The sequence below is a fragment of the Cygnus olor genome, chromosome 1 (genome assembly GCF_009769625.2).
Source record: "Cygnus olor isolate bCygOlo1 chromosome 1, bCygOlo1.pri.v2, whole genome shotgun sequence".
In the NCBI taxonomy this organism is placed as follows: Eukaryota; Metazoa; Chordata; class Aves; order Anseriformes; family Anatidae; genus Cygnus; species Cygnus olor.
Window position 1 is genome coordinate 145,610,520 of NC_049169.1, and position 25,861 is coordinate 145,636,380.

Here is a 25,861-nt window from a genome sequence, read left to right on the forward strand (position 1 = left end):
CAAAGCCAGGCCTCAGCCTCCTGCTCCAAAACCCACGGTTTTGGGCAGCCCCCCCGTACCTGCACCCCGACACCGTCACTCACTGCCTCCTCACACCCCCAGGGCCCGTCCGCCCCTGGCCTGGTGCTCAATGCCAGCGGCGTTGTTTTGCCATCTTTGCTCGGTGGCCTGTGGTGGGGAAGGGGTCCCCTGCTAAAGGAGATTTGCCCCAGAGCTGACCTCCATTTCCCTGCTTTTTGGAGTCTCACTGTGTGGTGCCCAGTGAGGCCTCTGTGCGCCGTGGAGGCCACGGCTGTGGTGCTGCCAAGATCCTGCCCGTCGTGCCTGCTTCATCTCCTTTGCTTGTTTAAACAGGCTGTTACATTAAAGATATACTTAACACCTGGCTTTATTATGAAAAAGTCACGCTGTGCAGCCATTAATGCTGTTTGGGGTTTTTGTCCATGTTTTGCCCTTTTTCTGCAAGATGATCTGTTCATAAATATCAGTATTTACTCAGAAGAAGTCATCCTGTGGAGCCTGGAAAACCCAAAGCTATTCTAGCTCGAGGGGCCTGGAGGGATGATTTTGCAATGCTGAGTGCCTTGTCTCAGTGAAAATTAGATTTTATTTGCTGGCTGTTGCCCTTAGTCACCTTTCTCCATGGGAATTTTCCCAATTTTCTGTTTGTTCTGCATGCTTCTTCTGCTGCCGTATATGATTTCCTTGTTTATTTTCTCTCCCCCCACTGGGTCTGATCTTGTTATTTCTTTAGGAACAATTAAAACCTCTGGGTTGTGTTTTCATACTCTAAGGCCTCTTGTTTCCTGAGTCTCTGGAGTTTGCTGCATTTCCCAATTAAGTTCTTAAATGAGTAGCCCACCGTTCTATGTCAGTAATGCAGATTATAGGATGTTCAGTATTGCATGGGGTATGTACCATATAATGTCAGTGTTTTCCTCCAGTAACAGACCACAGTCAACAGTAAGTGTCCTATTTAACTGATAAGCCTTTGTGATTGAGCTGATATTCAGCACGATTTGAATGAATCCAAAGCATAAGATTTACATAATGTACTTAAACTATTAATCCTATGTTCAGTTTCATCCGTGATCTCCCTTACATTTTTTTTGTCTCATGCTTACATTAAGGAAACACATTTTGTAAAGATGTAGTCTGTGGCGTGCTCAGAGCTCTTCAGGTTCTACCTTGTATATGTTAAGGCTTCAGAGAACTGTCTTTGGACTGTCTTTGTTTTGCAGATGATCATATTGTTCTCCTGTTCTGGCTTTAGGTCAAAGGACAGAGGACACCATTTCACTGTTAGATTATACTGGCCAACAAATTAAACAAACATTCCCTTTCACTTGTTTTCATTCTGTATTGATGATCATAATATCAAGGCAAAGATAAGATTAAATCAGTGGTATTCTTCGCCATTCATAAATTTAGGATTAAATATTCCACTTAATAGCCTTACTGCAATAATATTTGGTGCCAGAAGACTAAAATCAAGTTTTCATAGCAGATCTGTAAATGTGGAATTAACCTTTTTCCAGCTTTCTTGTTCTGAAGAACAGTTCTCCCCTTTCAAATCTACCTGTTGCCACTACAAGAGAAAGCTACCTTAGCATGATCTAAAAGAAACTCTTCTTTCTTCTGCAATTGCATCATTATATTACAGGACCCATCAGCACAGGAAGTTGTGAAAGCCAGAAGTGAAAATGTGTTCAAAAGAGATTGCACTTGTTTATGGAAGAATGGGTCCATTCATGACTATTCAGACTAATGCAACTTCTCGCTCAGGAAGCCTGTACATCACTGATAACCAGAGGCTGGGAGGGTAGCCCAAGGAAGGATCATGGTGTGCTTGACACATTGCTGACAGTCTTTCTTTCAACATCTAGCTCTATTACAAAAAATGGATGAAGAATGAAAGGGACTCTGCATTGGGTTTGATACGGCCTTTCTGTGCCTGCTTGACATCCAGACATTCAAGTTTACAACAATATAGAAATTATTTGATGTACTCAGGCAGGCATTAGGCTCATTTTAAATCATCAATAATACCTCGTGTACCACATATCTAAGTTAATGAAGGAATACTTCAACAGGAAAATGTCACAAAGGGATTAAGGGTCAGTAACACTATCTGGAAATGCCCTGATTCAGCATTATGAATCCATGGACTTCTTCAACCAGTCAATGTATTTGGATACCCTTGTATAAACCCCATAGGTGCCTTCAACAGCACAGCCCTTTCCCCAGCTCACAATCCCAGTCAGAAACCAAGTGTTCTTGTACTTCGTAGCATGAGGTCCACCGCTGTCTCCCTTGCAGGAGTCTTTAGTGCCGGTCAGGTCTCCTGCACAGAACATATTCTCTGTAATATTTAAATCGGTCTGCTTCTCACATTCTTGTGTCTTTACACGTGGCAAATCAACTCTCATCAGGACAGAGGAAGTAGCACCTCCATCTAGTAGACGTCCCCATCCGCTCACTGTGGAGAACTTGATGGAGGACAGCTCATACACTGCAAACCGTTTTTCAGGCAAACATATTGGCACCACGTAATCAGTGAGATTCACAGGTGTTTCCAGTTTCAGGAGGGCAATGTCATTATTGACTTGTCCGTACTTGTATCCTTCGTGCATGATTATATTGGTAACTCCACTTTCTTGCTCAGTTTTCTCATCGTCACTTATTGAGTGTTCACCTGGAAAAGTTATTGATTGCAAGTCATGTCAGACAGCAATTTGATTCTGTAGAAGTGTATGGAGATAGAAAGTCTCTAGACAAGCACTTTTTGGTTTTCACTCTGGTTTGTTAGAATGAGAAGTTAACACAAACACAATTTGATGACATGGGAAAGGGAAGATACATACCCAGTCTCACTCGAAGCTCTTTAACATGGGTGTGCTCCAAACAATGAGCTGCAGTGACCACCCACTCTGGGGAAAGCAGGGTACCGCCACACTTTTCTTTCTGATTCTGTATTATAAGGGCCTGCCAACATAAAACAAATTTATGTCTGTCTTCAACTGTTTTCGATCTAAATCTTAGTAAAGTCAGATTTTATATTGCTTCTTTCTGTCATTTTATGCAACTGTGTTTGAGAATACTATGCCGATTGTGTGGAGAATTTAGGAAGGGGGGGGTTCCATCACCATTTTCTCCATCTTATAGTACAGACCCTGCCAAGAGTGGCCAAGACTGTATCCCCAAGTAAAATTCTTGGCAGTAAGTTTAAGGACTGGGGGTCAGGAGACAGAGGAGGTTGTATTGCCACTCTACTATGAAAACAGGCACTCCATAACAAAGCTAAGATGTGAGCTTGGAACACAGGTGGATCCACTGGCTATGGATGAAGAGGGAATTTGATTGCACTTTTTATGGATTTGAACGTAACAAATTTAAAATAATGAATATAAGATAATGGTTTCACAGGAAAAAAAGTAATAAGAGGCTTCTGAAGACTCACTTGCCATGGACATTCACCTGGAGGACAGATGAAACCACCTACTATTCTCCCATCTGCAGTTGCATTCTTTTTTGCCAGCACTGGTATTTTTCCACATGGGTATTTCACTGAAAAAAAGAAAAAAAAGAAAAAAAAAAAAGATCAACAGGTGTGATTTCATTGCACTGAATTCACAGCAAACTGACTGATTCCTATAAACATCTTCAATGGAGTTTTGTGAGGTGAAAACCCAATTTCTAGTCTGGTTGCATGGGCTCTTGTAGGTAATTGAAAGCAGGTAGACAGACTTTTTTGGAAAAAGAAAGATATGGTTTCACAAATAGAGAGCAGACACACAGGCAACACGGATGTATGTTCATGTACCACAGGAGCTTGCAAATAATACAAATGCTTAACATATATGTCAGCACTGGGAGGTAGACTGCAGACTTGAGAGCGAAAGCAACTCTGTCAAGCCATGTAACCTGCATATTTTCATTGCTGATTTTAACTCAGTTGTACTACGTGTACAGCAACCATGGCATGGTGAGACCTCAGGTTTAAGTATTAGACATGCAGATTGCTATCCCTTGTTCGGGTAGACCCAAAGATCTCCTCAGAGCAGACACTATGTCTGCTGCTGTGCCTCCTAGTGTGCTTGGGTCCAGGTCATCTTTAATCCTTCCAGGCTGCACACCTCAGTCTAAGGTCCTTTTATAGCCCAAGCATGCATGTGAAGACTGGCAATAAGAGAAGCAAGTCTTGAGGACCAAACCTGCTACTGAGCCACAGTGCAGAGGAAGTCTTGGTGTTTTTAATACATCCTTCACACAACAGAGTTTTCCTTCTGTGAAGCAGAGGGTCTATCACTGGATTTTTTTTGGGGGGTACCAGCTGGCCGTGCTGTAACTGAATGCACCGTCCCTTACGTCCAGCAGCCATTCTGCAGTAACACTGGGATGAGAAGTGCTCTCTCTTTATCACTTTGTGAGCCAGGGCCCTACAGTCTGTGCCAAGTTGAATCCGACATCTCCACGGTTCTGTACTGGCCTGAACGTGCCTATTAATTCAGCTAACGCAAAGAAAGCATTAGGCTTTTACAAATACAGGCACGCTGTGGAGTAGCAGGACTAGCTCTTTTGGTGGCAGCTGGTGAAATGCCAGGACAGACGCAGCACAAAACCATGCCCTCTAATGCTGTATGCAGGGCAACACAGGTCCGGGTGTTGGAAGGTGCAAGCACGTGGTAAGAAATGACAGAAGGATGGTGAAGGGACTGGCAGTCTGGCAGCTGCACGGTTTTGTATCCTCGCACTGCATGGTCAGCGATATCGGTATTTTGGCCCTCTGGAAGCAAGCAACAACAAATACGTCATCCTCTCTATGCGCAGGAGAAGACGGGCTTTAAAGCCTGTGGGGAATATTGAATTCTTTGTTCTCAGCTTTTCCAAAAAGCAGCTTCCCCATCACGTGATACTGCAGAATCTGCTAATAAGGGATAAGCACATTACCAGTCTGGTTTTTTTTAAATGACATTGCTGTTGTTGAGAGCTAGGCTGTCATTATCAGTTCTCCGCATGAGTGCTCCATTGCAGTGTGTGCATGGGGGCATTGCCCCTCAGAACTACTTTTTTAGATGTGAACACGTGCTCCTGCAGCTCTGTCCATTGTGTGTGTGTCCCCAGGGGTCTCTTTTACCCCTCTAAGAAAGTAATTGAAGCAGGCATCTGCAACAGAGTAAAGTGCCAGCTTCTGTATTCGAAACATAATGAACTTGTGCTATTGTAGTCCCTGCTGAACTTTACCTTGTCAGATGAGTGAGAGAAATATCTCTCCATACTGTCTAGAGGAATACCAAAAGTGTATTGGTCCTACTAAATAGAGGGAGAGAAAAAAAGCTGAAATAATTATGCTAGCAAAATCTTACAGTCACAAATTCACATGGATTGGAAATCAACAGTAAAACAACACTGCCACAAAATAATTAACTGCAGTGAGTATAAGCTAGAACAAAAAAATGGACCTGTGAGGCCCAAAGCCCCTCTACTCAGCAGAAATCCCTCAGCCTGACCCCCATATCCCCCAGATTCCTGAGTACCTGCTGCTCTGTTTTATTTGGACCACCTGGCCATGGGATGTGCCTCCACTGCTCAGTTCTTGTCTACTATATTGGGGGTGCACTCCCCACAGAGGAGGCAGGGGCTCAGCTCCCTCCTCTGTCCCAGGATGTTAAAACTCACATTCCCCACATCCCAGAGGAGTGGACTTCTGGGGCCAGGAAAGAGGGATCTGAAGGGCGTCAGTAGCAGGTGAGAACCTCACTTGAGAAGACATCCTGGCATACAGTCTCCATGCTTTGAACCTTCGCCAGCTGAAGCGAATCCAGCTTCCTTTTTTCTGAGTGAGTGCTCTAGCTGCAAGCTTAATGCCCAGCAAATGGGTGGCACTACTTCTTCCTCCCCACACTTGAAGGTTTCGAGGAAGAAAGGGGGTTCCTGCCCAGTTTTTCAGAGGAGGACTTGTGGGCCCCTTGCAAAGAGAAGTTCCCAGCTCAGGGTCCTGGGGGCACTGCACAACCTGCAGCAACTCAGCCGCTTCAGCCCCCAAATGAAGCTCAGCATTTCCCACCAGCACTTTTAGGGGTGGCTCACTGCACGCACTTTCCAGACTGCGTTTTTTGGGTGCTTCAGCAGAAGCCCAAACCTACTGCTCTAGACTCTGTCCTTGAAGAAGGAGCAGGGAACTGACATCCAAGAATTTTGCACCTCCTAACGTGTAGGTGTTGAAAAGTTTTCTTCCAGGGGTGGCTTAGACTTAGCATTGGGCTCGTAGTGTCTTACCTTGGGGAATGCAGGACACACCATCACTCGCTAAAGTGTAATCATCTGCGCAGAAGCACACTCGTTTTTTGGACTGCTCATCAGCACAGTACTGCTCACAGCCGCCGTTGTCGTAAATGCACTTCAGCTTCTCAGCCACGGCTAAAGTCGGGGAAAGAGCATTAAGGTTTCTGAATGTGGGTTTTGGTACTTAACAAGAGTGAATTACGACTTGAAATGTCGACAAGAAAGCAAGGCAGCCAAGCAGATTTCAGTGATTTATGTACAGTGATTTCGTCAAAAGCTACTACTGCTTGGCAAAAGCTCTGTAGGACTGGATTCCAGGAAAAGTCCATGCTTAAAAAGCATACACCTAAAATCAATCTGCATTCATGCAGCATCTGAGCTTCAGCAGTAGCACACTACACTTGAAAAAGGATGAAAGTATTGTGATTGTACCATCATAACACATGGCTGAAAAACTGAAAGTATATAGTTCCCATTTGGCACAAAGATGCTCTGGGATGGCCACTGAATAGACCACGTCATAAGAAAACTTATCTTTTGCAAAGCAAAATGAAACAACCTCTCCCCAGCCCGATTCTTTCACTTCAGCCACCTGGGCAGCTGTACATATGTTGGTGTTTGTAGAAATCACTCCTGTATTGCCATGAGCTCTCTCTGGCCCAGAGGCACAGGAGGAAACAGTGCAAGGCTGAGAACGGGGTGGTCCTTGCACGAAGTCGTTGTAGAAGGGAGATAGGGCTCACAGATGCTGACTAGAGAGCTGCTGCAGTGCAGCAACAATGAAAAAAACAAAGCCTAGGAGGTGAGGAGGTGGTAGAGAAGGTGTTGCGATCAGCTTAGCAGTACAGGGAGGAGATGAGGCCATAGTTTTTGTGGCTTGTTTTGAGTGATGGGCAGGTAATGAGCTGCAGTGGGAGCTGTGAGGCTGCCTGGTGAGACTGACAGGTGGCTAGTCCTCGTCTGGGCTCACCATGCTCTGAGTGTAAGCGTGACAGTCAATTTGTTCTGCCCGCTGAAATCAGTGGAAAGACTTATCCTGGAAAGACTTTATTAATGCAGGATCCGTCCCCTCGGGCTTTGTACGATGCACATGCAGCATAGTTCTCATTCATTCACTGCACCGTGCTCCTAAGTCAAAGCAACTTCAACACTTGGGTAGGAAAATAAAATCCTCCTTTTCTCTCAGCTGGTTCACAAAAGGCAATTTTTGTTACAAAATCCTCAAAGGGTAATAATTGTGTTTCTTCTCTGCGGTGCCTGGCTGCTGGCTGGTTAGATCCATCATCCAACACCCCGGGCGGTGTGAACAGTGGCTGTTGCTGCTGCTAGAAAGATGCCGAGCAATAATGATTGCTCCTACTCATCTCAGTGCCTTGCATTTGAATCAAGGATGCTGTTTGTATTTTGTTAAGCTATGTCAGTGCTGACCTTTTTCACAGCTTTTGCCTTCGTACTCCATGGGACAGCGGCAAACGTAATCCTGAAACTGGTCATCACAGCTCCCGCCGTTCTGACAGGGACTGGAGTCACACTGGTTGGGGTCTGCAAAAACATTCAGTGTCAGTCCAGATCATGCCACGAGCGGCAGCAGCGGGAGCATCTTTGTGGCTGTTGGAAAACACGGAGTGCTCCTACCGGAATAGATGTGCCAGAACTCTTTCTGGAAGAAAAAGATGCGAGATTTGATTAAAGATGAATTCGCTCAGAAGTCATACAGCTCTTGTAGCACAGGATGTCTTGCAGATAGCCACAGTGATGCCCCATTTGCCTTTATAGTTTATGAAAGTGTATATCCATAAAATATTCTACATTATTTTCCACATTCTATATTGTTTTCATGTGCGAACAGGGCATTGTGTAGTACACACAGAGAGGGTATCCATCAATGACCTCTGTATCGAGAGGTGGGATGGACTGAAACAAACATTGTATAATGCAATAATTGACAGTATTGTCAGGCCTGGAATTACTGGAGGCCGGGGAGACAGCTTAGAGAGAAGCCACTATCCTACCATCCCCCAAATTAGTATTGCCACGTGTGGTCCATGCAGGATGCCCTCCGGCAGCTCACCCTGCTGCTGTTTGCCCCCCTGGAAATGTAAGAGAAAGAGCCAAAGAGCAGGACACAAAGTGCTTTTTTTTTTTTTTTTTTTTTTTTTTTTTCTTCTGTAATGGTTTAAAGCGTCAAAGCAATAGGGGGTGTGTGTGGGGGTCCACCTGACAAGGAGCGCCTGCCCAGCCCTGCGTTACTTACTGTCCTCTCATCATCACGGTAGATCTCTCTCGCTTCCTCGAATGAACACTTCTCTTCCATGCATTCTCGCTCTAGTGACCCCAGCTTTATCTCTTCGAAGAAGCTATTGGCTCTTCGGTGCCTTTGTAAAACGCCATTTGCCTCTTCCCGCTTTAAAAAGACTGAAAAACAGTGGCATGTTGTGTTTGTCGTACATTCGTGCACTCCAGAAGGAAAGGGCACGGAGGAAAGGTTTTCTGCTTCCCGAGCTGTTTATGAGAAGCTGGGCAAATGCACACAGCTTTCCGAGCCTCCTTCCTCTGGTGTGCCTCCCGTGTAAAGTGACAGCACATGGATTTTACAGAGCCCAGACCTTAAGAGAAGAGGGCATATTATACCAGTGTGGTGCCAGCAACTCCTAAAGCATCAGTACACATTGTGTTGTAGGTCTCAAAATGTGCAGGGCCGTTTCAGCTGAAAAGCATTTATCAAGCTTTATCTAGCACTGATGTACATGGCAACACGCAGTGTTCCTGTACTCACTACACTAAGTCACTCAGTGATGGGTCAGCCAGTCAACCCTAACTCCCCAGTGCTCCATTCCTCACTGTTTTTAATCTCAAAACCTTTCGCTCTTTCACAGCACCACAGACTGGTTGAGGTTGTCAGGGTCCTCTGGAGGCCACCAGGCCCAAGGCCTGCTCCAGCAGGGCCACCCAGCGCAGGCTGCCCAGGCCCATCTCCAGGCGGCTTTTGAAGGCCTCCAAGGAGGAGACCCCACAGCCTCTCTGGGCAGCCTGTGCCAGGCCTCCATCACCCGCACCTGATGGCATTGTCCCCATGCTGACCTGCTCCTCAGCTTCAGGATACAAGCACACCACACAGTTATGCCCACCCAGCATAATTCAGGATAATGAACAAGAATTCTGCAAAGTACTTTTGCTCCACATAATACACAGCACCAGTCTTGAAATAATTCATTGCGTATGTTTTTTGTTTGTTTGTTTTCTGTTCCCCCCCCCCCCCCCCCCCCCCCCCCCCATGTCAGTAGAGAATTCTGGAGCTTAGTATCAACAACTTACATCAGTACTTGCAACTCGAACCCATTTACTGTGGGTAGGTTTGGGGATTCAGGATGGTGCATATGCCCTGCCTGTGCCCCAGGACATTCTCCACCACCACCACAGGACCCACAAAAGACGGAGATTTGCCTCCAGCCTGCTGGGAGGACTTGGGGTGGCCTCTGAAGGACAAGACTGATGAACCCTGGGGATGTGAGTGTACACTCATAGGCACCCTCACAGCCATACACACAAACATGAATCCTGAGAGGGCCTAGTTTGGTCTGGTGAGTTCTTTGCCTCTCGGCATCAGTGTCAAATCAGGACATTTGCCGAATTACATGTGAAATACTGGTCATTTTCCCCATATTTCAAAGTTATTTAAAGGATTAAAGTATTTTGTGGCATGCATCACAGGGTGTTTCATAAACATTTGTCCATTGCAGGAATGTCAACTGGGTTGTTCTGCTGTGATTTTTAAGTCAGACTGTATGCATTTAATATGGCTTTCTTTAAAGATTTATAATTATGCTGCAGATACATTACATATGTATCAATGCACGTGGATACTGACACCCTCCCACTTTCATTTCTGCATTCGCCACTTATTTACATTGGAACATTTTAGACTTTGCTAAAAATTTCTTCCAGCTTTGTTCATCACAGTTTGAGAGACACAGTCAATGGCTACCTGAGAATCACAAAGCAATTTCTTCTTGTTCTGCTGTACTAATTTGGCTGCTGATTTTCAGGCACATCCTGAAACTATCGAAGAGTTGCCACCTCGCTTCCATCTACTGCGTTGAAAACATAGCGGTCTTCCCCTCTTTAATTTCTTGTCAGCTGAATGACAGGCTATCGATTCTCTGCTTTGAAAAATACCATGGCTCAGCAAGAAATAACAATAAATCTAGGTTCCTGTTTTCACCTCATGGGCAGACAGCTGATGGTTGACCTGCTGCCTGTGCAGTGAGGTGATAGATGCGTGTATGAGCATGGAAGGGATTTTCCTCAGCTGGCAAAACAAGCACACGGATGCCATCACTGAACGCAAACAAGAGTCTTCAAACAGCTCACAGGCACAAACAGAGGCAGGACAAACATTTCTGTGTGCAACAGCACTCAAAACTCGCAGTAAGGATTATGCCAGTGTATCAGCAGAGAGGTCTGCTGCCAGTAAACGTAATTGCAGACTTACCTGCATCCAGAGAAAGAGGAATCAGCAGCGGAAAGCAGAGAAGCAAAGCCACGCGCTGCCTGGAAACCATGATGAACCCTACAAGTCAGCGTCCCGGCGGCGTATTGACATTTCAGCAAGGACTGTTTGGCCAAAGAGCTCAGCTTCAAACGCTTGGAGCAGAGGAGGGGCTGGCGAGTCATGGAAACCAGGAATGATCCGCGCAGAGAGCTGAGCATGAGGGCGCCTGCAAATCCTGCACCGTGTCCTTTCCGCACCAGCGGGGAGCTTGCTGTCGAAGCACGCTCTCCTGAGCTGTGCAAAGGCTGTGCTGATTGCAGAGGCTTCTACCCTGCCCCTTTATTTTCCGTCTAACAGGCCTTTTTCAGGCAAAAAATAAATGCCAGACCCCTGTGTCTGTATGGCACTGTGCTGGCCGTGTCACCATCCATGCAGAGCTGCAGCAGGGCATTTGTCTCGACCAGGCAGGCCAGGTACAACCTGTCAGGGATTTGGGGGATGACCAAACTGCTGACATCCACCTTTTCCCACCTCCCAGTCACCAGTGGAAACCCTGAACTTCTAGCTCAGATTACTTGGAGACACTAATTAACCAGCAGAAGTACCCTACATTGGTTTCCTGTGGCTTTACTGCAAGAAGCCTGTGCCTTGCAAGCTGTACCAGCTCGAGGAGATGCAGAGCTGATCCACATTGCGTTTCATGAGTAATGACAGGGCTTCGAGGGGCTAGTCTGCAAATCACATTATATCTGGGGAATAAGCAATCCTCTGATTTAACGGAAATCAATTAGTGGCATCACAGCAGAGAGCTGACAACAGGCTTAGGTAAATGTTGACTTCAGATAGCAGGGAGGTAAAGGGCGTGTTTGCCCATGAGAAGTGAAGCAGCCCTGAGGGCTGGGGCATCTTTCAGGCAGTCCTCCCCTCGGTTGGTGCGGAGGAAGGAGGACTGGCTCTGCACCTCAGCCTTGTGGCCCTGAAAAGCCCCAGCTGTTCTGCTGCTTTGCTGCCAGCGCTCGGCTGAACTTCCAGGAAGCTGCCATCGATCGGACAGCTGGGCTCCCAGCCACCCTTCGCACGTGTTCCTGCTGCTCCGTGCCATGGCTGGACATCCTGGTCTGAAACTGGTTTCCTGAGAGGGGGCATTTGGGCACTTCTCTGGATGGCAGCTGGGCTCCCAGCATGGTCAGAGATGGTGGCAGGTCCCATCCCAGGGCAGGGGTGGGGTACTAAAGGAGCTCTAGCAGGCCCAAGCTTTCTGGGAAGCCTCTCTGTACCTCATAACCTGCCAACATGGTCCTCATTCCTTGCTCGCTTGCCTATGGCAGTGAGTTGAAAACAGCTAGGACATATTCAGCTTAGTGAAGCCAAGTTTTTCAGATCTGCTTGCAGACATCTTCCTCTGTCGCATCTTCTTGGGAAAAGCTGCACCCCCTGTCTGTTTGAACACCAGGTGCCTCCTGCGCCCTAGGCCAGCCCAGCTTGGTCCCTGTTGCCACCCAGGGGTATCTCCTTAGGCTGGGTGGGATCTGCCAGCACCCTGCTAGGGGGTGCGGGTGGTTCCACTCCACAGCCATGACACCACTTCGCTGGCTTCTCTTCCTTCATGGTGCACAGGCTTCTGTACATCCTCTAGGCCTGAGGCAATGCCTCCCTGCTCTCTTTCTCCCTTGCCAGCCTGCACACATGAAAGACTTTGTTTCTACTGCTTGGGAATACAACAAAACCCATTGTTATTTCCCAGGGAGAAGTCCGAGTGCTGGGAACAACAGTCGGTTCCCATGGGGCCAGTCCTTCTTCCAAGAAAAATTCTTGAGATTAGATGTCATCAGGGGTGGGAAGGAGGCCTGTGCCCATGACAAGAGCAACTGGGGATCCAGCTGGACTTCAGGACTCCATGGCAGCTCTTTGCCATCTAGCTTCACGTAGACCTCTGCTTAAAGTGCTTTGGTTGAAGAAGCGCTCTTGACTTCAAGAAGAGCTCCCATTCCTTATGGTCTGGGACCCCAGCTGGAGGAACAAATGTCAGGTCATTAGCTTGTTTTCCCCAGAAGATCCCTAGATCTCACTTTGTGGGTTTTTTTCTTGCGTGGTCTTGCTGTAGTTTATGAGAATTATCCTGGTATTCTGCTCAATAAATCTCCTTCCCAGTGGAGGCTTCAGCCTTGCCTTATATTTTCTGAGCAATTCCAAGGAAAATAATCCACCATCCAATTAAAAGTAAATGTATATTAGAGCAAACTCACCCCATGACTGCTGCTAGAATCTGTTTGGGGACAGCTGTTCAGAAAATATGATTTAGGGCATTTTTTTTAGTGTATGCTTTGGAAGTCCAAAGTTGCTTCATTTCCAAGTTCATATAAAAAATAAAATAAAAATAACAATAAAAAAAAGAGAAAAATGTTAACAATGTGTAAAAATGTCTAAACCAGAAGCAGTAGCCTGGAAGACATGAATTGATGTCTCAGAACATACTGTTCTTTATTCTTGCCTTGTTTTATTTTGACATTTTTCAAAGAAAAACTCATACGATTTTGCTATTTTTAGGTTGATATTTTGGGTTGAAGATAAGACACATATGGAAGCTACTGGGAACTGTGCAACTCAATCTGATCCATCAGGTCACTGATTATTTAAACATGAGTTTTCCTGTCAGCACTCAGTGACAATTTTTATTTTTTTTTAAAAAAAAGGAAAAAAAGAGATTTCTATTTCTGAAATACCATAAGACATCACTTAAGTGAGCTGACCAGGGTGTTTAGGTAAAAAGGGTTTAGGAACAAGTTAAAAATGGAAAATTCAGTCTAAATCTCCAATAACAGTTGTAACTTGCCATCATACACTTATCAGACTACTTACAAGCGATCCAAGCCTGTTATCAAGTTAATTATTGCCTGTTTCTGTTGTACTAAACTGTAAATACACAAATATTACGTGACTAAGCTTTAAAGCAAATGATTTGCTTTTTAGACCTCAAAAGAGAAATATTTCTTTCCAGTAGAAAATTACTTGCCTGTTTGACTGAGTTTTTTGCCCCTGTGCAGCAACTATGCTCATAGAGAAGGAGTAAAAAATGGGGAGGTAATATTTTTGAGATTTTTTTTTTTTTTTTTTTGTGATCAGCTCTGAATACAGGTGCTTAAAATTTTATTTTTTAATGTTGGTGTGGATTTTTTTTCCCCACAAGGAAATGAAAGACTTAGAAAAGGCTGTGCAGAATACATTTAAACTAGAGGTGGTGTGCCCAAAATCTATGTTCAGTGCTGCCTGTCTCAGCTGGCAATAATAGAGATTAACTCTACTAGAGATATTCTCTTGGCTATTTCCTAAGACCATCACAGCCATACCAGTACCTCTAGTAAACACGTAGCCTTTTAAGCACAGCTGGGCCCCTTGCTGTCTTGGCAATTGATATGAAATAAATAAATCCAAACACCTGAAAGGTGATTCATTGATTCATTTCAATTGGTTTTTCAAGGAGAATATTTCAGCACCGAAGGGGCTGACCTTAGTCAAAATCTCTCAGAACAGAAATGCAAGCCTCGATCCTTGATTTTCTACCACCATCTTTAGGCTGCAGCTGGTACAGGCAGCAGCGCGGTCGCAATGGTCCCCAGGAGAGATGCAACTACACCTACAAGCATACTTTAGCACATCATTTCTTCTTGCATATAGGTCTAGTAGCGTCATATAGGCCTCCACAGGGACTTAACGTCACGGGGCATTTTGGCCTGTCGCCACAGGGCTCAGAGCCATGTACAGAGCAGTTGGGAGAGCTCCTCATGGGTTTCCTTTGCCCGGACCATGACTTGGCCTCTTGTGCTGAAAAGCTGAGGGGCCTCATCTTCATCCAACCTCATCTAGATTGGATGAGGAAATGCTGCCAGTTTGTCTCACAGCCTGCGTTTTACGTACATCACGCTCCTTTTTTAGTCACGGACTTGTCTATGCATAACACTACCCTCAAATTTACTAAGAAAAGACAAGCTTTGGGTGAGGAGGCTTCACTGTGAATGCTCTTTGGAGCCCATCAGTACTGGGGAGCGTGCTTATTTATACATGACAAGGTATTTAGAGCTAACCCTGTGCAACAGAGCGTGGGCAGCCGAGGAGGGGAAGGGGTGCTAAAACAACTGTGCCACCTTATGCTCCAGCAGAGCCTCCCCCCACCCCCAGGACATCTTTGCCTCATGCACCCCCCAACCCCTGCCCCGCTGTCATTTGGGGCTGTCCCTCATGGGGACCTGGCACAGCCACAGGAGTGAGCAGAGGCACCTCTGCTCATGGAAAGGAAAGGTTCGTCAGTTCTGGGAGCTGATCCAGCCAAAAACTGCCTGGGAAAGGGTGGGCAGAAGTGTAGAAGACAAAGACCCCTGAGCACGAGCCAGGTAAGGGGGGCTCTGAAGTCTCCCAAAAGATCTCACCGTTATTTTAATAGCTGTTACTGAAGATAAACAGCAGCTATTGCTAATTGTGGCCATCGTTGCTTAAACATTACCTACATTACCTATTTACCTCCTTTCAAACAAAAGCTCAGATAAGCTATTTCACCATCTAAGCATCTTATTTTGATCACGCTGTATCTAGACACAGTTTAACTCTTAAGGGACAGTTCTATAACTGCATCCTAAATTAAGGGTTTGGTTTGAGGTAGCTCCCTCGTACCAGGTTGATCTGGCATTCACCCACTCTAACCAACTGGGACTGCTAATTCTGGTGACTTGTGTGGATGCTCAGAACTGTACACTGCAGTTCATAATAGTCACCAGATGATACAGAAGTAGAGTGGAAATTTGGACCATAATTAATTTCAATCAGTTCTCTAAAGATGACAAAGTCCTCCATTTTGCTCACTGACATCTGTGCAGAACAGAAAAAGGGTTTTGATTTCCAACTAGACAGCTGGCTCTCCATCTAGGAAAGACTGTGCTCCAACTTTGAGCTGGTTATTTAGGATATAAGAAATCCAGGATGAGTCTATAGTGTTTGCAATAGGAAATAATCATCATTAGAATTAAAAAGAAATCTCTACTTCCTAGGCTTTTATACAGAAAACTCTACTTTCCACAAAGGTAAATCTGGTCACAGTAACAACTGTAATGTGATTGTGTTCAGGAATGCTGGACTTCCTGCTTGGCTACAGACATGGCTGTTACATTGACAAAAGTAAATGAAAGCAATCAGATCCCAGTGATAGCTTAGCTGGATAGTGTAATTGGACACGGCCACCAACTCATCCCAAATCACTCCAGTTCAGTGTGAGATTCACCTCTTACCATGGCATAATGGTCCTTAAAGCCATTAATCATCCATGAATGTACAAACAATCCTCTTCGTATGCTGCAAGGGTGAATTTGGTTTCTTGTTTCTCGCCCAGCTGGGGCCATGGCCAGACACAGACCTCCAATATGTTCCACTAAATCCACACGATCAAGAGGAGGGTGTGTGCAGGAGGAAAGGAACAACAGGATACGCAGCTAGTTTAGGGAGAATCCAGCCATGATATGACTCCTTTCAAAAATGGGAGAAGGGTGTGGGGGGAAAATCAATCTGGTAACAGCTGTCATTTTTTAATCCTCAACCTCCTGACATCCTTTAATTCCCCAGTTCCAAATAAGTGTGGCAGGACCACCAGGATAAAATAGTGTTTCTGAGATGGTCCAGAATGAGCAGGCAAAAGATTTGGAGCCAGACCTGCCAAGCACCTCATGTTTGAGGCTTGTTACAGCTAGACAAACCTGCTTTTCTGTTCAAAATCCAGTCTGTTTTTATATGATACCCATAAGCAGCTTTTAAGACCATGAGACAAAAATAAAACACAGAGCATGTCTATATAAAGGCATTCAGCAAGAAGTGCTGAAATTTATTCAAATTTTCATAATTACAATAGAGACCTCTGACTTTGAACCTCTAAATCACAACAGCAGTAAAAAAAAAAAAAAAGGAAACGGTGAAATGGGTTGTATTAAAGTGCAATGATGTGGAGGAAACCATTGAAATAACACAAATGAGGCTGCAGTGGGAAATGAAAGGACAGTCTTATTCTAGCGATGACAGCAATATATAAGTAAATTATGTTACAGAATGTACAAAATAACTTATACAGATGAAGATAAGCTGAATCTCATGCCGCCATTTCATTGTTAAATACCAGACTAAATATTCCTGGTCTGCACAGCATTATGTGGGATAATTAAAAAAAAAAAGATCAGAGGATTTCTGTGTTGGAAGAGATGCCTGAAGTAAAACCCTGACCCACCTTTATATTGCAGTATTGCAAGAAACCTAAGTATTTATGAATTGTAAAGTGACACATTCAGCAGCATGAAGACTATAAATACATCCTTTACATTGATACATTATATCTACACATATACATATCTACACACACATATATATATACACACACACATGCACATATATATCTGCATAAATGCGTGGGTGTGTATATATATATATACACGTTTCAATTTGCACTGACCACAGTCAGCTACCTTTTTGATTTTGTCTGGGGAAAGGTTGCTTTTGGAACTGAGGACCAAGATCATTCTTTCGAGTATTTCTCCTTTAAGTTTCCCAAGCTACAGCCTCTGAAGTCTAAATTTCTGTCATAAAGATAGACTTCAGGGCTCAGCCATCAGAGGGTTGGATAATTAACAGCAATTCCCATTGACATAATTTGCTTTGCTTAGTGCTTCTGAAAAATTATGCTCTTAATGTCCATGGTATTTTTAACTAATATTACATACAAATTGGGTAAAAGCCTATTTTTATACAAGTAAAAACATTATAAATATGTAAAGGAATCAATACATTATTCCATACATGCATACAATTTTGTACTGTTTATAAGGACGAAGTGCAAAGAACATCTCACAAGGTAAAAATTTTTAACAGTGGCTTACATCGTGCCTTGAAAAATAGCAAGTTTAGCATTATCCTTCCTTTAAAAAAATAAAATATTTGACCACAGGACAAATCTGACTCTAATAAAGATTTTTTTTTCCTCCCTGTGCTCCCCCTTACCAAAAAATTATGTCATTTTTGTCTCTTTGAATAAATTTACAACATACTCCATTGATTAAAAATGTGTGGCTTCTTGACCTCTTAGGCTTTTCTGGAGAAAGGCTCTAGATCTGTAGGGAAGCCACAATAGTTTCCTTTGCCTATAACTGCATGCTAATTAGAACTGAAGGTAACTGTGCAATTATAGTTTAATAAGAAATCATCTAGTGAATAAGAATGTTTGTGTGTCATTGTACACCAGCATAAGGAGTAAGATAGTACTAAATTGCCAAGGCTACGTAAGCACAGTGAAATTGGTAAAGAGTTTGGTTGTGAGGCCAAAATGTCTCAGAGAAAAGCTATTTCATTGCATGTGTTATCAAAAGGTTGGAAAGGATAAAATAGTATTTTCTCTTGATGATGATGTGGTCAGTGAATTAGTCATCTCTGCATCCCAATCTCTAGGGCACAGAAGAGTATCCTAAAGACCCAAGAGAAGAGAAATGGCTGGACCAAACTTACTTCCTCATTCCTGTAAAAGTCCCCTTCACTGCACTGAATGAGGTACATCCATGGAGAAAGGGTATTTTGGGGGAGAGAAATTTTAAAATCTGATTTATTTTTGGCATACCTATGCTGTACAGTGACTACTATGTTATTAGTTTACAATAAAGATTTATCACTGAACACATTTTGTTTGCTCACTTTCAGATTCTCTATGTTATGAAAAGTACAGTTCTGCAGAAACCTGATTGTATATCAATGGGAAAAATGTGTTTTATGCTAGCACCTCTGCGGCTCCAAAATTCAGAGCAGAAGCCTCTACAATACCCTATTTCAAATCACTTAGTTTTTATTTACAGCTTCACATTCCATGCACTTTTCATTGTGATCTTCTGTGAGAATCTCTGAAAATCACCAGACAAAATACTCAAAGCCAGCAACACAGAACAGGTGGTCCTTCATTTGAGTCCAACATCCAGAACTCCACACAAGATGGCAAACTCCAGTTTACCTTCCATGGAGGTGGGGTGAAAATTTGATCTTAACCCTTAATGTCCGAGAAGCTGGTGCTGCTGGCATTGCAGCTATCACTGCAACTTGATGATGTGCTCAAAGTGCTGGTGGCAGTGCCTGATTCTGGGAAAGGGAAAGGAAAGGAAAAGAAAAACACAAACTTGTGAAAAACAACCATGTGGTATTTTCTTCTTTCATAACAGGAATCTTCAGTTAGACAATCATCACATTTATAATAAAGAGCCTACCAGAGCTGCTTAAAGATTGAGCTGATTTTGAATTGCCTATGAGCATCAGCAGATTGCTTGCTGGGATCCAACCTTCTCTACCAGTGCTCAGGTTCTTTACATACCTATAAAAAGAAAAAATAGTCAGATTGCTTCATTTACCGCTTTTGAACGTCTTGCCCTAAACATTTGCCTTCTAAACACAGTTCCACGTATAAAAGTTTCCAAACACAGATCTGCGTACCAAAGTCCATCCTCCCCTTCACGAATCAGTTGAACTAGATCTCCACTTTTCACTGTAAATTCTTCAGAAACTCCTCTTTCATAATCAGTCACAACTGTGTATTTACCAGGAGTCTAAATGCACACAGGGAAAAACACAAATTACTTCTCAAGTACTTTAAAGTGTGTTGCAGCTTTTGTTATGAAAATTAAAGCACTTTTCCCTTCTTTCTCATGCACATACATGTTGAAGACAGTGTAAATATGCATACTGAGAGGCAGTATAACTTTGCTGTTTAATTCCATGCAAATTCAGTGTATGAATTCTCACACCCTGAAAAGCATTCTGTGAAATGTTTCCATTACTACAATTCAAATCTCTACCAAAAAAAAAAAAAAAATCCCAAGGGAAAACAAAAAAACAAAACACACAAAAAACTGGGGAACTAGTGACACGATGTATGTGACACAGTAGCTGAGCACGTCATGGCTTGACTTCTGTACTACAGCATAAGCATTCGCAGTCTTGCTGGTCTGCAGGTACACCTTCCCCAGGTACAAACAAGTCTGATTTAAGAAAACAGTATATTTTTCATTGCCCTAGGAGTTTTGCCCAGCTGAGGATTTCAAGGCAGATACTTTCTGTCTCCAGCAAGCTTCAAAAGCATTCCTACATACTGTCACTCAACAGTAGCATTTGCTTAGCCCAACAGGAAAGCATTTCTGGTTACCAGCTTCATTTCGTTTCCCCCTCCTCCTCCTCCTTCTTCCTCTGCATCTGATGAATTCAGTGGATCTTCAGCACTAGACCAACCATCATTTTCTTCAGATGCATCAAGAGAATGAGACGTTTTAGCCCAACCTTTGTGAACAAACAGCCAACAGTTAACTTTGCAACAGCGTGCCACTGACTGGGAGGAATGTTCTTCCCCCTGAAAGCCACTTAAGTGATCAGCACAAAAGGAGGAAAACTTTAGACAGGGAAGTTATTACAGCCACAAAGTGAAATTCAAAGCTAGCAAAAAGTGGCCCATTTCCATCAAAGCGGATTTGTGGCAACGCACAGCAGTGAATTTGGCCATTTGGATTTATATAGATGAAAAGAAAGCAAATTCCCAACTTAAAAAGAACCTATTTCTGCCTTACACAAAGTTGAACAATGGGTAGATACTCTTTCTTTTGGGAGGGGGTAGAGGATGGGCATGTGCACTTTATGGGAAGAGGATAGACACACATGGTTGTCGCCCAAAGCAACCAGCTTGTTGGAACAAGGGATGGATGGACATCGTCTCATTCAAAATACTGAGCACTTAACAGCTGTCTAAAAATTCAACAGGAGCTACAGGCACCTCATACTTCATCTGATGATGCAGCTTACTGTTTAAGAGTATCCAGGCTGACACAAGGATACTTAATCACACCGAATTATCTTCGTGTTAAGTCATTGCACCAAATACTGCAAGAACAACCTCCTGCCTGTCACTTATTGCCAAGTGTTCGTTTTTCTCTCTCTGCGTGAAGCATTTCATTTATTTATGAGGCTGGATCATATCCAGAGAGCACAAAATCCTTTTCCAAATAAAACTACGGTAAGCTTTACTAGCAGGATGCTTTTCACTGAGGCCAGCAACTGCTAGTGCACGTGCTGAGCTTACAATGAAAAAGTCAAAATAACAAGGACAAATAAACAGTTCCAAGTAACATTTTGGTTCAAGCCAAATTGTAACAATAAAAAACTCAATGAAAAAGACTGAAAGGAAAAACAAACATCCCAACTTCTAGATAATTATCAGTTAAACTGAGTAAGCATCAGCATTTTGGCTCTTCAGTGCTGCTGAGGTAGGTTACATTTGTTGCCTGGCTGGTCACGCCAGTGCATTAAGAAAAAAAACCACAACCAGGAGCATCGTCAGAGTAAAACCAAAGCAATCTAAGAAATCACACTCAGAGCACACCAAACCAAGCGGGTCTTTTACCTCGCCTGCACTGCTGGATGACCTGCACGAGGTTAGAAGTACTGACCCACTTGGCCCTGTCCAGGGTTAAGAATGAAATCTGTGAAGAAACCGAGTAATAAATTCCTGCTGTATTCCATGCAAATTTCACTGGAAGCACACATCTAGTAGGCCCATGGGACACAGCTAAAACCCTTTGGGTTATTTCCAAGTTAAGGACAATGCATCAGAAGAAAACTCGGTTTCTTCTAATTGTTCCAAGCTCTCATTAGAAACAGAACCAAAAAGTTGCACAAAAGAAAAAGAAAGTGACATCGTTGTAATTGCTCTTCCCATAGCATCACATTCGCTGGTCTGCTCATCTGGAACATTTTGGGTAGCAGCTCCCTTGCCTTTCTTTTCATATATTGTGCTAACGGAGGTAGGAGCAGACCTGCCTGATCCTGCCATAGCAACAGTACGCCTATTCCTCATACAAGCTGGCACTCTAACAAGCCCATCTCATCTGTGGAGAAAAAAAGGGGTCACTATGGTCACATAACTAACTGAAGGCTCTGAGTTTACGCATGCTGATTCAATGTGCACGTGTATTCTGCATGACTACATCAGAGCTCCCTATAAAGGCAGAGCATGCAAAGAAATGGCAGAGACCTAAGGAAAGACTACGCAGAAATGAGCAAGCTTAGATTCGACGGTGCCAGGAAAACTCAGAATTCAGAAATTGCTTCTCTTCAGAAACAGGCCCGCAGGTTTCTTTACAAAGACAGGATCAATCTGCAAGATATGATTCTGTCACTACTTTGTTTTCCTTGAGCTCACTGAGGTTTAAGTAGGATGGATGCGATCATGAAAGGAAACAAGTGGGGGCAGTGTGTTGTGCACTGAGAAGCTGTGACCATCATCTGGTGCAGCTTCATCCTGAAATGGCTGAGCTCACCACACATTTATCCCTCTGAGTTCGTGAAGGAGAAGAGAAAGTGTCTGTCAAAAAAGAGATCAGAAGGTGCAAGACAGAAAGAGGGAGTTATCAGATGTTTTAAATTCGTTTACTTGGTTTTCGTTGTTTCTTAAAGTGAGAGGCTGCTGGACAGGACAGCAATTCAGAAGTGTGTCCAGAGGACTCAAAAGTTTTAATGTAAATTAGCAATGATTCAGGAGTTTCTGTGGTATTCGTGGATCTCACGTGCAGAAAATTAACACTAATTCCCATATCCACACTTGTGGAGTTTCTGCACAAGTCTGGCCTAGGATTATATTGCCTGCTGCTCAGACAGGGTCAGTGGCACTGCACAAAGTTTCCCCAGCATAGCAGCAGAACCAGCATCATTTCCACAGGTGAGACAAACACAAAGGCTGTGGAAACCTGGAGAAGGGGACAGTGGGAGGGCTTGAAATAGCTTAATCTTTAGAATTATATTTTCTAAAAGAGATAGATGGTCACATGAAAAGAGAGCCAGGAAGAGAAGGACTGTTTTCCTTGTACTCTAGTTAATGAATCTCAGGGATTTGTACTTAAGCCTTTGCCAACAGCCTTGCTAGTCAGAAATGGGTCATTTAACAGAAATGTTTTATTCATTGCTTAGCTGTGGGTTGGGAGGACAGGAGGCAAACTGCTACTAGGGGGTCGGTTAAAGCATTGTAGGTTAACAGGGTAGTGAAAATTGCCTACTGTCAACCAAAAAAAGATTCAACAAGACTGACTAATAAATGCAAACCTAAAATGGAGTAAGGCAATGTACATTCCACAGGACAGTGATGATCCCCACTCTAATTAGAGTACATGACTCTCCTTCCCCCTGCTCTTTTTTTCTCTCCTTTTTTTTTTTTTTTTTTTTAGAAGTTAAAACCTCTCTACAAGGAGCACAGTGGGAAAAGGATGCTAACTGGAAAACCATGCATCTCATAGCAACTGGATGCCATTGTAGTTCCATTAACACCCAGCTTCTGGTTGTTTCTTCAGCAGAAGATCACTTTCCCACCACTTCGTCCTAAAAACCAAAGTTAGCCATGTGCTACTTTGTTTGAGGCCAAGGTAAAACTTTGACAAGTTGTGCTATCAAAACCAACGTATACAGAAGCTGCTGGACCCCTTTGGAAAAACACAGCAGATACCAATACTGCTGCACACGTCATCATCATACAGGTAATCCCCAGTGCTCTGATGGAACACCAGGGATGGGTGGGTATTTGTGGAGTACAAGATGTGGTAACACTCTACCTCTTAAACCAAAAGGAGTTGGATCACTCACTACTTCATGCCGTTTAGGTTTTTTGTCAGGACTGGTAGGAGAAGCTGCAGGAGGATGAATAGGCAAAAAACACAGAAGAGAGATATTGAAGAACTGGAAAAAAGAGAACTGGTGGATTGCATGCTAAATACCTTTGAGTTTATACTGGAAAACAAATGGATTTTTGTGATCGCTCTAGTTTTAGCTGTCATTGGTTAATTACAGCAGGAGAAGGTAATTAGTCATGTACAGTTTAAGATGACTTGACAAATTTATTTTCTGGTTATAGATGAAAGTATACGTAAGCTTTTCAAAGCGAACTAGACATCAAATGAATATAGTTAATTTCAATTTTAGACAAACATTATCAAATAAACAATCATTTTAAAATAAATCTAGTGCTACAGCAATACCTGGTCCTGTAAGAAGGATCATTGGCAATGTCTGGCTTTTAGCAGTAGGAGATGGAGTTTCTGTCAAGGCAAGCATGGGATATTAGTGCTCACCTCATTGGTACCAGATACACAACCCTAGAGTCTCTCCAGAAAGAACTCAAAGGTAATCAAGTTTTGAAAAGGCATTCTAAAAAGATGCTTGAAAAAAAAAAAAAAAGGCATGCTCTTGAACAAGTGTCATCATCTTAGTGCAATTCAGACTGTTCAAAGAAAGAAGTGAATGTACCAGTGCAATTACTTGGCAGGAGGAAGCAAGAAATATCTCAGAGCCCTATGTTTTAGGAAAAAAAAAAAAAAAAGACAGACCATTTCTGGAACCATAAAGAAGTTCTTCTTTACTTTTGTATCTAGCAAAACACATTCTGCTGTAGTCGTGCTTTAGGAGTTCTGTTCAGAAGGGAAGCTAACAAATACTCTAGCAAAACCTTGATTCCTTCTTGCCAAGTACAGGTACATTTGGGGCAGATCCACTGAAGCTAGAAGCAGGCCAGGCATTTGATCTGAAGGTAACTGACTCTAGGTTTTCTACAGGAAGAGGACACTATAAACTCCTTCTTAGGCTCCAGTAGTGAGACCAGAAGCATTGGAAACTGCACTCCTTGCCTCACATCTCCAACAGCTCCCCATTTTTCCAGGCTGCATCTCCCTCTCCCACAGTGGAGCCAGTGTCTCTCAAAAAAAATCTCCCTGTCATGGTCTGTGATGCAGAAACCTAGCCTGAACAAGCTAATACATACATTGAAAAAGTATACATGAACCTGTTACACTACACACAAAGTGATGTTCCGGTTACAACCTTAAATAGAAAACAATCTAGCTTTTTCTTTTCTATTATTATTATTTTTAATTACCTTTCTGACTTTTGAGGTTAGTAAAGCCCTGCAGCGTAAAGCGCTTTTTTGACAGTACAGAGCATTCTGAGGTAGAGCTAGTGTCATCTACAAAGGAAAAGAGACACACAGAAAGAAAGGGGAGAAGGCCAAGAAAAGGTCAAGGCAAAAATCATTCACAGCCCTGCCAGGGAACTAGCACTTCAGGATGAGAAAGGCAAAACTGAAAGTCCAAGTACAACAAAAGTAAACCCAAGGGGCAAGTTGTTCTTACTTGTACAGGGGTTTGTAGTACCACTAGTTCAGTAAATAATCTCAGTTATGTAAAGCAAAATTCAAGAGAATACTCTTCAGAACAGGTAATGCCAAGGAATTTATCCAGAAGACAACTAAGGAGCCAGGCAACTCTAAGAGATCTACTACAGTCTATATAACCCATAGATCCTCCCACCTCCTTTTGTCTCTCCTTCACTAGGGAGGCTTTGGGCCTGTCCACAGCACACAGAGGAATGCAAAACCCCCCCAGGTAAGGGCAGACTGGCATGTTCACGCTGCTTGTGCAGCACTTTGTGGGTGGGCTACCTTAGGGCTACCAGCAGCAAAGTCCTGCTCCTTCAGGTATAGCGTTGCATTTGCCTGTATTACCATGGCTACTGTGCTGGTGGATCTGCCTGCGCACCTGCAGCGCGAGCATGCTCTTCACAGCTAAAGATCACAATACATACGTGTAAACTCACCTTTGCCTTTCTCGGGGTACTTTGGTGCTACTGTGGTGACATAACCTTCTAGACTTGTGAGGTCAGCTTTTCTCTCATCCATTTTTTTTGCGTTTCTGATGTTGTTCCTTGAAGGACTGCTGATTGGAAGAAAATGAAGACAATCAGTCCATCTCCTGCAAATGGATCTGAACAAGGGTGATGACCTTGTGTCACAGGTTGCCTTTTACATGCAGATATAAAGGCTGAGAACCATTTCTTAGCTGCTTCTCAGTTCATAGCTTCTAGAATTGAAGCTATGCACACTGGTGACTGTGCGTAGAAAGACCATGAGCATATATAAAGGAGAAAAGCTCCCCTTTTGACTGCAAACACATACTACGGCAATGGAAGCTATGGAAAAGGCCGCTGCTCAGTACAACTTCCACT

At 43.5% G+C, this 25,861-nt stretch overlaps 2 protein-coding genes across 26 annotated transcripts in view; both read right to left on the reverse strand.

The window, feature by feature from the left end:
* Positions 1–128: 128 nt before the first annotated feature.
* Positions 129–12,693, reverse strand: F7 (coagulation factor VII). The gene is made up of 8 exons (XM_040558110.1): positions 10,778–12,693; positions 8,540–8,700; positions 7,921–7,945; positions 7,714–7,827; positions 6,280–6,420; positions 3,461–3,567; positions 2,865–2,985; positions 129–2,695 (listed from the first exon to the last, which is right to left on the reverse strand). Exons 1-8 carry the CDS (start codon positions 10,845–10,847, stop codon positions 2,154–2,156), a joined length of 1,281 nt encoding a protein of 426 aa, XP_040414044.1. The 5' UTR covers positions 10,848–12,693; the 3' UTR covers positions 129–2,153.
* Positions 12,694–16,611: 3,918 nt separating this feature from the next.
* Positions 16,612–25,861, reverse strand: part of MCF2L (MCF.2 cell line derived transforming sequence like) — a 162,106-nt gene continuing 152,856 nt past the window's right edge. For 11 of the 25 annotated variants that reach the window (XM_040558238.1, XM_040559377.1, XM_040559861.1 and 8 more), the window contains 8 exons: positions 25,454–25,572; positions 24,738–24,824; positions 23,845–23,904; positions 23,422–23,496; positions 19,980–20,110; positions 19,271–19,383; positions 19,048–19,151; positions 16,612–18,922 (listed from right to left, as the gene is read on the reverse strand). In XM_040558238.1, the coding sequence (XP_040414172.1) occupies positions 18,828–18,922; positions 19,048–19,151; positions 19,271–19,383; positions 19,980–20,110; positions 23,422–23,496; positions 23,845–23,904; positions 24,738–24,824; positions 25,454–25,572 (784 nt within the window). In that variant the 3' untranslated portion in view covers positions 16,612–18,827. The other 14 variants (XM_040559208.1, XM_040560021.1, XM_040558325.1 and 11 more) reach the window with 13 other exon arrangements.